Consider the following 15950-nt stretch of genomic DNA (forward strand, 5'->3'; position numbering starts at 1 on the left):
TACTTGATGACTGCACAGCTAACAGTACAGACCTGAGGATCAGATGACACACAGGTTCTTCAGCATTTGTACCTCTCTAACATGTAACTAACCCAACAACATACTAGTGCAGTGCAGACACAGGCACAGTTCTTCTGTCTCAGCCACATTATTCAGCTAGAGCAGAATTTGGCACTGGGGTGCATTCACATCCTGAGTAGATTATTTTCCTAGTGGTTATTTTGCTTCTTTCTCATCTGCACAATGTAATTGCTCCTCATATTTCCCTTCCCACCTCTTTGCAGGAATGCAATCAATGAATGAATGAAGAAGTATGAAGCTCACTCACTCTTGTTAAGAATGTGCCTATGCTGTCTTTTTCTATATTCCTTAACGTAACATAGGAGGCTGCCTTATACCAAATCCATCGTCCATTCGTTTTATTTGTAGGCTGCTTTTCCACGCACAAAAATCATGCTCAAAATGGCATGCAGCAAAGGAAAAGGGATGCATTTCAACCAAACACTACAAAAACATTTTCCTAATAGCCAAGCAAAACAATAACATACTCCAAAACCACATTCCAATACTATAAATTTAAGAAGGCAACTTAAACAACCTGCAGCATCCAACAGCAAAACTAACCACTGATCCATCTAGCTCAGTATTCTCAATGCTGGCTGGTACTGGTTTTCCAGGGCCTTTCCCAGCCTGGAGATGTCAGGGATTGAACTTTCTACAGACAAAGCATTTGCTCTACATTACAGTCCTTTCCCAATGACTTGGGGTGGTATTAAACAAAGTTTTACTCACAGTGGATTCTGTCTGGGTCTTTTTTCACATTTTCTCTGGAAACTGTGTTGGCTGCCATTTTTTAAAATTTTATTGCAGTGCTGTTTTTCTGTATTTTAACCCGCTGAATTCTCATGGTTGATGTTTGTTGTTTTTAGATGTCGAAAGCCTCCCTGAGGACCTATCAAACCATTCTGACAAGCTACATGTTTCTGAAATAAATGCATTTACGTAGGGTGGCTTTATCAAAGCTGTCTGGCTCTCTGAAACAAAATCATCTTAAATATCATTTAAATCCACACTGCATATACAGTGGTACCTTGGGTTAAGTACTTAATTTGTTCCGGAGGTCCATTCTTAACCTGAAAGTGTTCTTAACCTGATGCACCTCTTTAGCTAATGGGGCCTCCTGCTGCCGCTGCACGATTTCTGTTCTCATCCTGAAGCAAAGTTCTTAACCCAAGGTACTATTTCTGGGTTAACGGAGTCTGTAACCTGAAGCATCTGTAACCTGAAGCGTATGTAACCCGGGGTACCACTTTATTTGAAAGCAAAGTACCGTATTTTTCGCCCTATAGGACGCACTTTTTCCCCTCCAAAAATGAAGGGGAAATGTGTGTGCGTCCTATGGGGCGAATGCAGGCTTTCACTGAAGCCTGGAGAGCGAGAGGGGTCGGTGCGCACTGACCCCTCTCACTCTCCAGGCTTCAGGAAGCTATCCGCAAGCCTTGCGAGCCCGGCAGGAGTTCCCGCCGGGCTCTCAAGGCTTGCGGGCGGCAGCCTGCAGCCCGAAGCACGGGGCAGGCTCCGGAGCGCACCCCGGGGTTCGGGCAGATATCGGGCAGCCCCACAAGCTCAGGGGACAGCGGGGAGGCGAAGCGCCGCCATCCCGCTATTCCCCGACCTGGTTTGGAGGCTGGCTGGCACAAGCTTGGGGGACAACGGGGCAAGCCGCTGCCCCATGGAGGCTAGGGAGGCTGTCCCTGAAGGCAGAAGAGGGAGACGGAGCACTCCGTCTTCTAGCTTGGGGATGGCTGCGGGGGGGGGGTGTTCCCTTGATTTCCCCCCCAAAAAACTAGGTGCGCCCTATGGGACGGTGCGCCCTATGGGGCGAAAAATACGGTATTGTGTATTTAGTTATCAATTTTCAATACAAAATGAAATTTCATTTTACCTGGGAGTTCCTTGGGTTGTACCAAGTCCGGTTGTTTCAGAGAATTCCCAGCGTACACAAACCACTCCTTTACTACAGGGTACGTCCCATTGACATCTAAGGAAAAGAGAATTGGATCAATGAACCAATAAGAGAACTGACATTTTCCAATTGGAAGCATTTACTCTTTAAAGACACAAAAATACAGTGGTACCTTGGGTTAAGTACTTAATTCGTTCCGGAGGTCCGTTCTTAACCTGAAACTGTTCTTAACCTGAGAGTACCACTTTAGCTAATGGGGCCTCCCGCTGCGGCCGTGCGATTTCTGTTCTCATCCTGAAGCAAGGTTCTTAATCCAAGGTACTATTTCTGGGTTAGCGGAGTCTGTAACCTGAAGCATATGTAACCTGAAGCGTACGTAACCCGAGGTACCACTGTATAGATAAAGGCTGCAATCCCATATCCAAGGAACCACTGTATTTAATACCCCAATTCTATACGTCGCATAGATGTGATACGACAAGACAGACAGCAGTAGGCACTGACTTACCTACCTCGGCAAGCCATGTAAGCTATCGTGACAGTGTTAAATAGAAGTTGCAATCCCATGCTAGTTTACAACCATGATTTGGATGTGGATGTTTGAACCAAGTTTCATAGTAGCTTTGAAGCCTTTAGGTTAGCATATCGTTAAATTGCCCCAGTTCTGCTTTCCCTGCTTGCTCCCATATTTTGCATATTTTGTCAATTTGTCCGCAAACAAATGAAGTCTTCAAGACTCTCATATTTCTGCACCAGACAATTCTTTGAAGGAAGTCCTTCTAATACAGCAAGGGTGGAGAACCTCTGGCCCACAGACCAAACGTGGCCCTCCAGGGCTCTCTATATGGCCCGCAAGCCCGTTTTCAGGAAGCCACAACCACCTGCCCCACACCCGGCATCGTTATGTCAAGTGATTGACAGGTGGGTGGCCCTGCTCACCTGCCAACTTTGGCTTGGCAGGGGTGGAGGAGATACAGATCTGGCTCTCTGGCAAGGAAAGGTTCCTCACCCTGAGATACAGAACAACTGTCTAGCCTAGCAGGATCAGGCCAACCACAGTGGTCAGGCAGATGCAACAATATACTGTAGAGTCTGTATCTGTAGTGGAACTATCCTTCCCTGTTTTTATATTTGGAATTACAGTGGTACCTCGGGTTAAGTACTCAATTCGTTCCAGAGGTCTGTTCTTAACCGGAAACTGTTCTTAACCTGAAGCACCACATTAGCTAATGGGGCCTCCTGCAGCTGCCGTAGCACAATTTCTGTTCTCTTCCTGAAGCAAAGTTCTTAACCCGAGGTACTATTTCTGGGTTAGCGGAGTCTGTAACCTGAAGCGTATGTAACCCGAGGTACCACTGTATTTTCAAATGTTTACATTGTTTTACATATGGAATTGTTTAAGCTGAGATATATATATATATATATATATATATATATATATATGCTTTCGTAGATTTTCACGGGTACAGGAATGCAGGTTTTGGTGTCCTCGGGTGTCTTCCCGTGTAAAAGTTGGGGTGTCTAGGCGACGTTTCGACGAGGTCTCACTCGTCATCTTCAGGCTGGTGCTTTCGGCTTCTTGTTACTGGAACAGAGCAGGATCTCAGTGTTTGAGTTCCTATAAATACTGTTGAGGAGGTGTGGTGTATAGCCTCCAATGTTCTGGGCAGAGAGGAGGTTCCCAGGCTAGTGTGCCTTTTCTTCTTTTGTTCCTTAATTACTTGAGGGATATCTTGAGTGATTTCTTGAGTGATTTCCTGAATCCCACTTAGGTGGGTCATTAGGTGTGGATTAGTTGCTAAAGCCTTCGTGTCTTGAACTCTTGAACTTTGTGAAGAGTTTTTCTGAGAAGATGGCTGTACTGCACTTGGTTGTGCTCTGGCTTGGCTTCGTGTATAGGGGCGAGCTGTGGTTTTGTGGCCTGTGCCAGCCAGATCTGTGTAGGGATTGCAGGGGGGTGCAGCATCCGGAGGTGCCACCCTGGTTTGGCTACTGGATGGTGTCTGTAATTTATCTGTGGAGAGGGTCTGGGTTTGGGTCTGGTGTGGTTGATTGGTGATGGCGTTCTGTGTGCCTCTGGATCTGGTGTCAGATTTTGTGGGGAGGGCTAATTTCCAGATGTCTGGCAAGCGGGATGTGTCGTCACGCTTGTTCATGTTGTGAGGGTGTTTCTCTATCTCGATGGCTTCCATGATTATTCTCTTGTGGTGATGTTCCATGTTAAAGAGCAATTTGGAATCTGCAAAATTAATTTCGTGTCCTGTTTCTTTCATGTGTTGGAAAAGAGAGGAAGTTTTTTCTTCTTTTTTGACGGCATTCTTGTGTTCTGCGATCCGTGCATTTATTCGTCTGTTTGTTTGTCCAATGTACGTGGCTGGGCAGACTTTGCAGGGTATTTCATAGATAAAATTAGCAAAATCCTCCATAAACACAATATCAAAACAGCCTTTTGCACCAACCAAAAAATAGCCAATATCCTCAGAAACCCCAAGGATAAAATTCAGTTGGAAAACCAAGGGGTCTATGAAATACCCTGCAAAGTCTGCCCAGCCACGTACATTGGACAAACAAACAGACGAATAAATGCACGGATCGCAGAACACAAGAATGCCGTCAAAAAAGAAGAAAAAACTTCCTCTCTTTTCCAACACATGAAAGAAACAGGACACGAAATTAATTTTGCAGATTCCAAATTGCTCTTTAACATGGAACATCACCACAAGAGAATAATCATGGAAGCCATCGAGATAGAGAAACACCCTCACAACATGAACAAGCGTGACGACACATCCCGCTTGCCAGACATCTGGAAATTAGCCCTCCCCACAAAATCTGACACCAGATCCAGAGGCACACAGAACGCCATCACCAATCAACCACACCAGACCCAAACCCAGACCCTCTCCACAGATAAATTACAGACACCATCCAGTAGCCAAACCAGGGTGGCACCTCCGGATGCTGCACCCCCCTGCAATCCCTACACAGATCTGGCTGGCACAGGCCACAAAACCACAGCTCGCCCCTATACACGAAGCCAAGCCAGAGCACAACCAAGTGCAGTACAGCCATCTTCTCAGAAAAACTCTTCACAAAGTTCAAGAGTTCAAGACACGAAGGCTTTAGCAACTAATCCACACCTAATGACCCACCTAAGTGGGATTCAGGAAATCACTCAAGAAATCACTCAAGATATCCCTCAAGTAATTAAGGAACAAAAGAAGAAAAGGCACACTAGCCTGGGAACCTCCTCTCTGCCCAGAACATTGGAGGCTATACACCACACCTCCTCAACAGTATTTATAGGAACTCAAACACTGAGATCCTGCTCTGTTCCAGTAACAAGAAGCCGAAAGCACCAGCCTGAAGATGACGAGTGAGACCTCGTCGAAACGTCGCCTAGACACCCCAACTTTTACACGGGAAGACACCCGAGGACACCAAAACCTGCATATATATATATATATATATATTGCAAGCTTTAAGTAAAAATAAATGGTTTGAATATTCTAAATTCTGTTTCTGTGTTGACTGGCCAATGACCTTACAGTTCAGCCTGAATAACTGGTTTTTATTTTTTTTTAAAGGAGGTAACACTTTGGGATCAATCCTCCAACCTAACTCACAATAGTTATTTCAACATCGCATTTCTTTCCAAACAACACAAACTTTCTGTGGTGTTTTTTAAAAAAACCTACAAAGCTAATCCAAACATAACCGTTTTGCTCTGCTTTCTGATCATTAACAGCTTTCATGACTGTTTTATTACCACACTAGTGGGGGGAACTAATCACCTTAAAAGGTTCAAAAATGCACCAACATGTAAGTACACCCTGTTCTTATTCTTATTATTTCTAATGGCCCTCTCCTTACTAATTGCGTGTAGAATGCCTACAGCATCAAGGCCTAAATTTCATACAGATGTGAGCCTCTCAAAAATGGATGTGGAGATTTCACATTTCAACAAAATATTCTGAGAAGCCTGTGAATAAAAATGTGACCCAGCTCACAATCTGGTGCCCTTCATATGTTTTGGACCAGAACTCCTTTCAGCCCTATCCAGTAGGACCAGTTACATTGCACTGAAATTCCAGCACAGCGTTTACCTTTTGCAGACTCCAGCAGAAGAGAATAGATATGCTGACGGGCAGGGAGAAAGATAAGCGCCTGTCCAGGAAGCTCTGTATCATCTTCATCTTCCAAAGTGTTGCTGCATTCATCCTCTCCACTGCACATGAAAGCGTACGCACGACTTTCAGCTCTCACAAATTTTTCTTTGGCTATCTGTTCACAAGAGACCCAGATATATTATTTGCTTTCACTGCTGTCTCTTGGTATTTGTGATTCTTTTCTGTTTTACAGCAGTAGGATGCCACAAAAGATTTAGCACAAGAGAAGGGGAAATGAGCTCCTTTCCAAAAAAACAAGTGTCTTGAGGTAATAAAGCAAATGATAATAATACAATATGCATGTATCACACACGTGTGCGTAAGTCCAAGGTACAACAGGGCATTCATAACTATACAAAAAGAAAATTCAAGAGCTTAATTACCTGCAGGATCTCCTGATCTAAACACAGGGGCACTTCTTGTTGGATTGATGCCACTGAGCGATGTGAGAAGTCACAAGGAAGCCATGGAGACTGCTGCCCAGGCAGGAGATAAGACTCTATCTCACTGCAAAGTAGGGATTTGTCTGATTCCAAAGGCAACGTTTCTGCTAAAGCTATCAAACTACCATATGAACGCGAAATAGATGAAATATAGTTTGCCACGGCTAGAATCATGCTACTCCTTTGATTAGAGCCCTGGCTTTTTGCACGGTATGAAGCAACGCATTGATTCCGAAAACGTCCCATAACCTTTTCTGGTACTATGTCTGTGCCAAGGATGCAGGCAAGAAGGGGGAGATCGGTTGGATGGAGGCCCAACCTGCTGCAGAGATTCTGCCTTGAGAACATCACTGTATCTAGCCTTTGCAAGTGGAGCTCTTTGACGGAAAAATAGGGAGCAGTGTCAAAAATCAGATAGTCTGTGTCCTCTGCAAGAATCCCCATGCAGTTGTTATGCAGTGCATAAGACGCCACTTCATAGTCTGCCTCTCGCAGTGAACATATTGTCTCTTGACCAAGGGTCCTCAAGGCGGAGCGTGTAAAAGTAGCCAACCCAGATGGAATAAAGAACATTTCTCTCCCGGGCTGCTGCTTATAGGTCTTGATGAACCGAAAGATCTTGGCTATTTCTTTGCCATTATCCAATCTCCGCCTAACCCATACACTTCGCTTTTTCGGCTCCACCAAACCATCAAAATAAAACACAAGTTTGATACCAGCTGCTGTAAAGGTGTTTATGAAACAATCCAGCACAGAAAAATATTCACGCCACTGGCCACCACAAACCCACGATTCTGGTGTGTACCACTTTCGAATACAACACATAGCATCTACCACAAGGACAGGAGTAGACCCAGGATACTTGCTGCGGTGCTCATCTGCCACTACTTTCAGGTTTACCGCTATACATGCACCCGGACAGTCATTGGTCACAAACGAATACAAGCCTTTAACGCCCATATTGCAGTGATACGTAAAGTTCAGTTTCTTCAAGAACCTAAAGAAACGAAACACATAAACAGTAAGACAAATCATTCTGGGGACAATTTCAATAAGGAAGGCTACCGTAAGAGGGGTGCAATAAACGCTACACAAATCCACAGAACTGTAAAAGAGATCCATCGGCAAAAGGGTTGCTCTTCCACGGCACGCAGTGGATGAAACGCATCTGGATCCCTGAGAGAAGGGACTGAAACAAATTTTCCTCAGTAACGGTTGGGGTCCAAAGAACCATCCAACTTTTTCCACATATCCAAAGAAGGTTAAGACTTGTGATTCTCAAATGGCATCCTTAACTTTTGAAAGTGGAAGATTTTGAAACTGGCCGGACTTTTGAAAGCAATTTGGTGATTTGGCATGGAGGATTTGCACGCCAAAAGTAGCTCTCTGGATCTTGGCCCATGTCTTTATCGTATCTCTATCTCAGTTTCTTTCTCCCCATTGTACCCTTGCCACCAGCTGAAGGTAGAAAACCATCCTTCAGCTACAAGACCTAGCTTTCCACCCCACCTTTTAACATTTGACATGTAAGCTAAATCTGGTGCACACACAGCCTTTTTCGTGGGTGCAGCCAGGATTTATGTTGGGGGGCAGGCTTTATGATAGGGTGACAGAACCTCAGTTAGTTACATTCTTTTGATTTACTTGATTTGGGGGGGGGGGGTAGCTGCCCATGGCCTTTTTGGGTTGTACCCCATGATGGCAGTAAGCAAGCAGTGCTTCCACTCAGAAAAAACTGGACAACTGATTTTCACTGACACTTCCTACGCACTGCGCCTTTTAAATAGTCAGATAGATGTTTAAATAAATTAAATTACATGATTAAATTCATGGGCTCACAATGAGATGATATAAGTACTGTAATTGTATAAATACCAGAGATACAGTCTCCTATCATTCAGTTAATGCAAGGAAAGAACTGTTTCCAAAATGAATATGGGAAATCAGAAAAGTGAAATTTGAACGAGCCATGATATAAAAAGAACCCCCCTTAAAAAATGAACTTTTATCTGCAATCCTACCCACACTTACTAAGGAATAAGTCTAATTGAGCTCAATGAGACTTACCTCTGAGCTGTGCTTTTTTTTCTAAAAAAAAGTTTGGGGTACTCTCATTTTCCTACACATATTGAAATACTGCCCCTCAATGAGGCCAAACTTAGATTCACAAATGTTTAGGTGTATGCGTACCCCTGCGCCCCCCCCCCCCCGAAAAAAAGCACTGCCTCTGAGTAGTATGCTCAGGATTACACAGTTAATAATGCAAGACTTTCTTTTCCTTTTTTACATTACTGAAAAGAAATTTCCTTTGTTTCTAACACAAACAGTGAAGAAATACACTGCAAGTTTTAATTAGGCTGGTGTCTATCTTTCGCACGACTGATTTCTCACATTTTCAATTACAAAGCACCTACGAAGTGTTATATTCAGTACATGCTACTAAAATAAGGTGATTGCGGATTGCTAATTTTCCATTTTAAAAGCTGACAGTGGGTTTACTTTCTAACTTCATGGTTCAAAAATCCCAGCCCTTCATGTGCAATTTACAAGTTCCTATTCATTGTAACACCAGAATATATTACTAAAACAGTGCAATGTCTACTCAAAATTAAGTCCCACTGAGTTCAATGGGACTTTCTCCCAGGCAAGAAGGTATAGGATTGCAGCCCAACACAATCTAAAACTAACATGAAATTACTTTTTCAGAGATGCTACAGAATGCCCTTCCTCGGGTGCACAGATTTATCTAACAGCCGCTGTAGCATCTTTCCCAGTTAAATGAGCACTCCCTGACAATTCTAAGATTTGCTATAACAGGCTTAACTGTGGCCTGAAACCTTGTGCATGAAAGAAATTTGAAATTAAATGCGGGCATAATTAATCTCTTCACAGAGTCGTGTCCAATGTTTCAGCTCATCATCACTAAAATGTCTCAAATGCCTACAGAAACTACTATCATATAACTCCCGGTGACCTGAAAAGGTGAAGGTGTGAGTGTCCTCCTCACCTGCCTCCCTTCCTTCAACCCAATTTTTTTCACACCCTCTCCTTTTTGGAGGATCCCTGGTAGGGGGAAAAATGCAGATTGAGGGAGAAGGCAGTGAGAATGTCCTACAGACAATGGAGAATTAATGGAGGCAACAGGAAGCTTACTATCCACACCAGTGACGGATTTACGTATAAGCTAAACAAGCTATAGCTTAGGACCCCCTCTCTTCGGGGTCCCCAAAAAATTTAATGAAAAACAAACAAACCTGGATGTAAATTTCCAAAATATAAGATAAAAAACAAATAAAATAAAACCTACATACAGCAACAGTGTTTTGGGTTGTGTAGGCTCCTATGTAGTAAGCCCTGCCTGCTAGCCTGCTCCCTAAAATAAGGTTTCCAGACATCCCCATTTCCTGGGGACAGTCCCAAGATTTACAAATCAGTCCCCCCACAAAATTCATCTACAGTGGTACCTCCAGTTGCGGGCACAATCTGTTCCGGGGTGCCGTTCGCACCCCAAAAAGTCTGCAACTAGAGTGGCACTTCTGAGCAAGCGTGGAGCGTGATAGAGCGCTTCTGCGCATGTGCGAAGCGCGCAGAATGCTTCTGCACACACACACACACAGCGAAACCCGGAAGTACAGTGGTACCTCGGGTTAAGTACTTAATTTGTTCCAGAGGTCCGTTCTTAACCTGAAACTGTTCTTAACCTGAAGCACCACTTTAGCTAATGGGGCCTCCTGTTGCTGCCGCGTCGCCGGAGCCCAATTTCTGTTCTTATCCTAAAGCAAAGTTCTCAACCTGAAGCACTATTTCTGGGTTAGCGGAGTCTGTAACCTGAAGCGTATGTAACCCGAGGTACCACTGTATACACTTCCAGGTTTGCCGCATTCGCAAGCCGAAAAGACGCAACATGAACCTAACGCAACACGAGGTATGACTGTATTGAGTAGGAAGTTGAAAAGGGTCCCCGGATTCATTGAAAAAAATCTGGTACCCTTACCCTAAAATATCACTGGTTTGCTCATTTCTATATATAGGGTGCCTACATTCTGCATGTGCAAATAGCTTTAGATACCTTTTAGGTCCATAAATTACCATATATTCAACACAAAAAACAGCAGCAATTTGTTGTTGACAAAGGACAGCTGGACCTATAAAGGGCCCTGTTACCTTCAGTAGCTTAGGGCCTCATCAAACCTAAATCTGGCCCTGATCCACATTAAGCAGTTATGGATGAGCTCTTGATGCTGCTACCTGTGAAAGCAGCCTATACTGGCAGATAAGGAGGACTGGCACTGCCAAAGACCCCACTATGAATAGCCAGTCCCCTAAATGGAGGCGGCACCACCTCTGAACAGAATTCCTTGTCCGAGAGGCTCACCAGGCCACCTGACTGTACCCTTTCCTGGGCGCATACAGGCAACTACCTGCGTTGTGCCTTAAGGAGAGAAGCCACCCGCCCTCGCCCTCGCGCTGACAACGCCACTAACCCGCCTCCACAGCGGCCTCGGCTTCCTTTCGTACATCGACGCCAAGGGGCTACGGGCTGCACGCGTCTCTCGCAAAACTTCCGGTTCCCAGTGGCCTCTCTCAGAAGCCATATGCGGGGAGGAAAGACGTCGGAAATTAACGCAAAGCCTCACAAGGGGTAAGGCTCTCGGTGCTTTAAAATAACTGGACCCATTACGAGATGGAGGTGTGATATACGCTGTGAAAGAAAAGGGCGCTGGCGTTTTATTTCAGCCTCGGCGTGAGCGCTCCCCTCTTCTACGCCTCACAGAAATTCCGGAGAGAGGAGCAAATTGTGAGAAAGGTTTTGCCTACAGGATTTCCAAGTAATGTAACCTATACGCTCCCCTTTGATTCCCGTGCAGCTCATACGCCGCCCCAAAAACAGAGAACCCAACAACAAGCGATCCAGGGTTAAAATTATATGGGGTGGAACAGGAACCCCATGTTGGCATTCAGAAATGCGGGACAGCCAGGCATTTTACATGAGTAGAATGTGTACTTTTCTTTAAAATGCATCTCTGGGTTATTTGTGGGGCATAGGAATTCGTTCATTATTATTTTTTTCAAAATATAGTCTGCCCCCCCCCCCAAGGTCTGCGGAACAGCGGACTGGCCCCCTGCTGAAAAAGTTTGCTGACCCCTGGACTACTGCAATGCCCTCTACGTGGGTCCACATTTGAAGGTGACTCAGAAACTACAACTAATCCAGAATGCTGCAGACTGGGAGCGGACGCCGGGACCATATAACACCAGTCCTAAAGGATATACCCTGGCTCCCAGTACGTTTCCAAGCACAATTCAAAGTGTGGGTGCTGACCTGTAATGCCCTAAATAGCTTTGGCCCACCAAAACTGTTGAGCTTTTTTTGGGAACAAACCCAAATTGTTGAGCTTCTTGGGGGAAACCTCCACTGCTTTGCCATACACCTGGGTTTTTCCTGGCATTTTGCCCCCCTAACGCCCTTTTTACACCCCAAAACCAGGACGTGTCAGGAATTTTCCTGATGTGCGGCAAGCCTAAGCAGACACTGAGGTCCAGCCCTGAGGGCCTTCTGGCGGTTCCCTCACTGCGAGATGTGAGTTTACAGGGAACCAGGCAGAGGGCCATCTCGGTAGTGGCGCCCACCCATCAGATGTCAAGGAAATAAGCAAGTATATGACTTTTAGAAGACATCTGAAGGCAGCCCTGTCTAGGGAAGTTTTTAAATGTTTGATGTTTTATTGTGTTTTTAATATTCTGTTGAGATCCGCCCAGAGTGGCTGGGGCATCCTAGTCAGATGGGCAGCATATAAATATTATTATTATTATTATTATTATTATTACAAACCTTTCCCTGGTTCAAGCCCAACTCTGGATCTGTAATGGCAACACATTAGGCCAGCACATTTCTGGCGATCCCTTGAACCCGCTGACAGGGCACAGCATCAAACACCCCACTCGTGTATTCCAAAGTAAGCACCACAGGGCTTGACAGGGCTGGGTTTACTCCCAGGTAAGCGTGCGGAGGATTACAACTACGCAGCCCAATCCTATGCATATATATACATGCAAGGAACATCTGCCAAGTTCAATTGAGCGTGTTCCCTGGAAAAGCATGTTTAACAGTCCATGTGAGCCGATTTGGTGTAGAGGTTAGACTGTTAATTAGGCATAGGACCTGGGAGAGCAGGATTCAAATCCCACCTCAGTCCTGAAGCTTAGCAAGTGACTTTGGACCAGCCACTGCCTCTCGACCTAAACTACCTTGCAAGGATGCTGTGAAATGGGGGGGGGGGGGAGAGAAAAAGCATGCATGACTCATTATAGAGAATATAAGCATCACCGTATAAAAATAGATGGATACTCAGAAGACTGCTGTGAGCAGACAAAGTGAGGCCCGCTACGTTGGATGGGGCTTACTCCCTAAGCAATTGCAGCAACAGGATCTGGCACTATTTAAGACCATCTCTGTGGGGTTAGACCAAAGGCTCCTCTGTTCTCATAGGGCTCAACAAGTTGCCCACAGGAAGCCCCCAAACAGGACCTGAGTGCAGCAAGGACCTTGGAATTTGCTGCCAAGGAGTGTGGTGGTCTCCTTCTTTGGAGGTCTTTAAGCAGAGGCTTGACAACCATATGTCAGGAGTGCTCTGATGGTTTTCCTGCTTGGCAGGCGGTTGGACTCGATGGCCCTTGTGGTCTCTTCCAACTCTATGATTCTATGACCTTCCCTCCCCACTTGGGAGTCTCATCAACCAGCATTTAGAGGCATACGGCCTCCTCCGACAGTGGACATGGAAAATAGCCGCCGTGGCTAGCGGCCACTGATTTGAACAGCATTTATAGAATCATAGACCTGTATAGTTGGAAGGGACCCTGTGGGTCATCTAGTCCAACCCCTTGCAATGGAGGAATCATGCCCAGAGCCATTCCAGAAGCTGAGAAGAGGAAGGAGCCCAAATCATGATTTATGCTTCAATTGTCGTTGCTAAAACAACTCTTAATTTCTCTGCTGCCTCCCTGCCCAGCTTCCTCCTCTCACCACTAGGCCGGCTGCCTTTTTTCCTACTTAAAACACCTCGAGTTCTATTCTGAGAGGCAGCGACGGTAGCAATTTCACGAAGGGAAATACAAAATCACGCCCCCCCCCTTCTTTCCCGAGTATAATTCTGCCGAAGCACTGGAACGGAAAGCCCCTCTCTCTCTGCCCCAAAGTTTTACTACAATCCCCGTTTACTTCCTTTGCTCGGAATGCAACGGCGTCTAATGGCAGCCTGAAGTGAGCGCTGCGTGGAGCGCTTTCATTAATGAGCTATCTCTTTGCGAAAACGCCGGCGCCGCTTGGGAAAAGCGTGGGGAGAGAGAGCGCGCCGCGTACACCATCCAGCCCGCGAGCCCGTTAGGATTTCTGCCGCGTCCTTTTTTTCTTATCTCTATGGTTCTTCCCGGACCGAGAAAGTGCGGGAGTCGACCACGTGACCTCACGCGGCCGGAGTCTCTTCCTCGAAGTCGGCGCCGCCCGCGCCGTGGAATAGAGGCGGAGCCTCGAAGCGTAGAATGAATGGCAGAGCTGGAAGGGAGGGGTCCCTAGGGGTCATCTAGTCCAACCCCCTGCAATGCAGGATCTCAGCTAGATCATAGGATCGTAGATGCAGACGAGGAGGAGAATGGCAAAGAGAACTTGCGCAGGACAGGCTGGTAATACACACAACTTGCGCAACTTTGAAGCCTCCTCCTTTTGCAGTGCCGCTTATTTATCATTTGCTGCCGCAGTAAGAGCACAAGTCCATCTCACGTGAGGCTTTCCGCGTGCGTATTGTTTGTTTCTTGTTTATTTCATACAGTTGACGCTGAAGAGTATTTCCATATGCTCTGCTACAACTTATACCGCCTCATAAATCTTTTTCATCTTCTATATGTTTCATATCCCTCTTAATTTCTCACTGTGGGTTTTCTTTCCAGTTGAAATGAAAGAGAAATCTTCATATTTATTCCATCCTTGATTAATCCTTGATTAAAAACAATATTGTCTACTGTTGTCATTCCTTAATACCAAGTGTACCCTATAGTTAATGTTCGCAAATAATCACGCTTCATGCTAATTTCCTTCTTTTTCTGTCGAAAGGCAAACTTTTTTATGTCTTCTTTCTGTCTGCTAATTGCTAAGGCAGGGGACGTGGGGCAATACTATTAAAACTATAGGTGTCTCCTTAAATGTTCAATGAAATTGTTTTTAAATATTTGTTTAAATGTCCCTCCCCTTTTCATCATCATCATCAACAACAATACTACCCTATTTTTGCTTCTGCGGCTTCTTTTTTTATTGGGAATCTTTTCTCTGTGTCTCTTTCTTGGAGTTGGGCTTTAAAAAGATGGTTTCCTAGCAGCAGAATGCAGAAGACCCATTCATATTACAATGGGCAGAGAGGAAAGAAAGAGGCTGGTTTGTTTAAACTGCTTCTGTCTTCATTCACAGCCTGATATCCATGGGCATTGTGCCGGCTACAATAGAACTAAAGGACGTATTGTGGCCGAAAACAAATCAAAACAGAAGAAGCAATGATCAGAGAAAAGAGTCATGAAACAAAATTGTCCCCAAAATCGAAGTCTTACATCTGAGATTTATGTTACCTTTTTGCTGCTTGGCCTATTGACCACTGTTTCGAATAACCACTAGAGTTTAATAAACAAAGCCTCACATGGGAACTTTCATGATCATTTGCAAAAGGCAGAAAAAATGCAGCCAGGGTAGTGAGGGTTTTTTTTGTTCCTTTATCATTGTCCTCCTGGCCTTGCAAGAGTTTTGCATGGAAGAAGGGCACCTTTTCTTTAGCAGTGAGTCACATATGCTAAGTTTACAAAAAATAATAATAACTGGTTTGGGGCCTAATATATGCCCTCTTTCTCTCTCACGGACACATATATATGCACCATAAGTCTGGATGATGAGCTCCTCTCTGAAGTTCTCTGGCGATCACATGACCTACTTCAATCCGATAGGCAACAGGTGGAAGCTTGAATAACTTCACATATTTTTTCCGGGGGGGGAGGGAGGAGGGAAGGGGGCTCGATGGGGAGCCAATTGGAGGATTAGATCAGATGTTATTGCCAGTGGAAAAAATTAAACAGAGCAGTGCTCTGGGGAACACAGATTAATATATTTAGTGACTTTGCGTACACAAAGGCTTACCATTGTAACCTCGTCTGAATGCCTGTGAATAGGATGGAACATATGCAGCCTGCCACCGCAGGTGCCCACATCTGTTATTCCCCAGGCAGATGCTCGCAGGGGGAAAAGGGGGAGCCCAGTTCAAAAGTAGGAGATCTGCCTCATCCCCAAACTGTTCTTTCACAACCACTTTCTGGAAAATACTTGCTTTAAGTAAACTG

General features: G+C 45.1%; 1 protein-coding gene across 4 annotated transcripts in view; it reads right to left on the minus strand.

Moving 5' to 3' along the window:
* FAM120B (family with sequence similarity 120 member B) overlaps positions 1 to 11126 on the minus strand; it is a 40455-nt gene extending 29329 nt beyond the window's left edge. Inside the window, exons 1-4 of one of the 4 annotated variants that reach the window (XM_083434104.1) lie at positions 11063 to 11126; positions 6519 to 7575; positions 6073 to 6250; positions 1946 to 2041 (exon numbers count right to left, since the gene is read on the minus strand). In XM_083434104.1, the coding sequence (XP_083290230.1) occupies positions 1946 to 2041; positions 6073 to 6250; positions 6519 to 7538 (1294 nt within the window). In that variant the 5' untranslated portion in view covers positions 7539 to 7575; positions 11063 to 11126. Of the gene's footprint in view, positions 1 to 1945; positions 2042 to 6072; positions 6251 to 6518; positions 7576 to 10742 lie in introns of all 4 variants that reach the window. The other 3 variants (XM_083434106.1, XM_083434107.1, XM_083434105.1) reach the window with 3 other exon arrangements.
* Positions 11127 to 15950: the final 4824 nt, after the last annotated feature.

The sequence above is a fragment of the Podarcis tiliguerta genome (genome assembly GCF_965153285.1).
Source record: "Podarcis tiliguerta genome assembly, chromosome: 3".
NCBI lineage: Eukaryota > Metazoa > Chordata > Lepidosauria > Squamata > Lacertidae > Podarcis > Podarcis tiliguerta.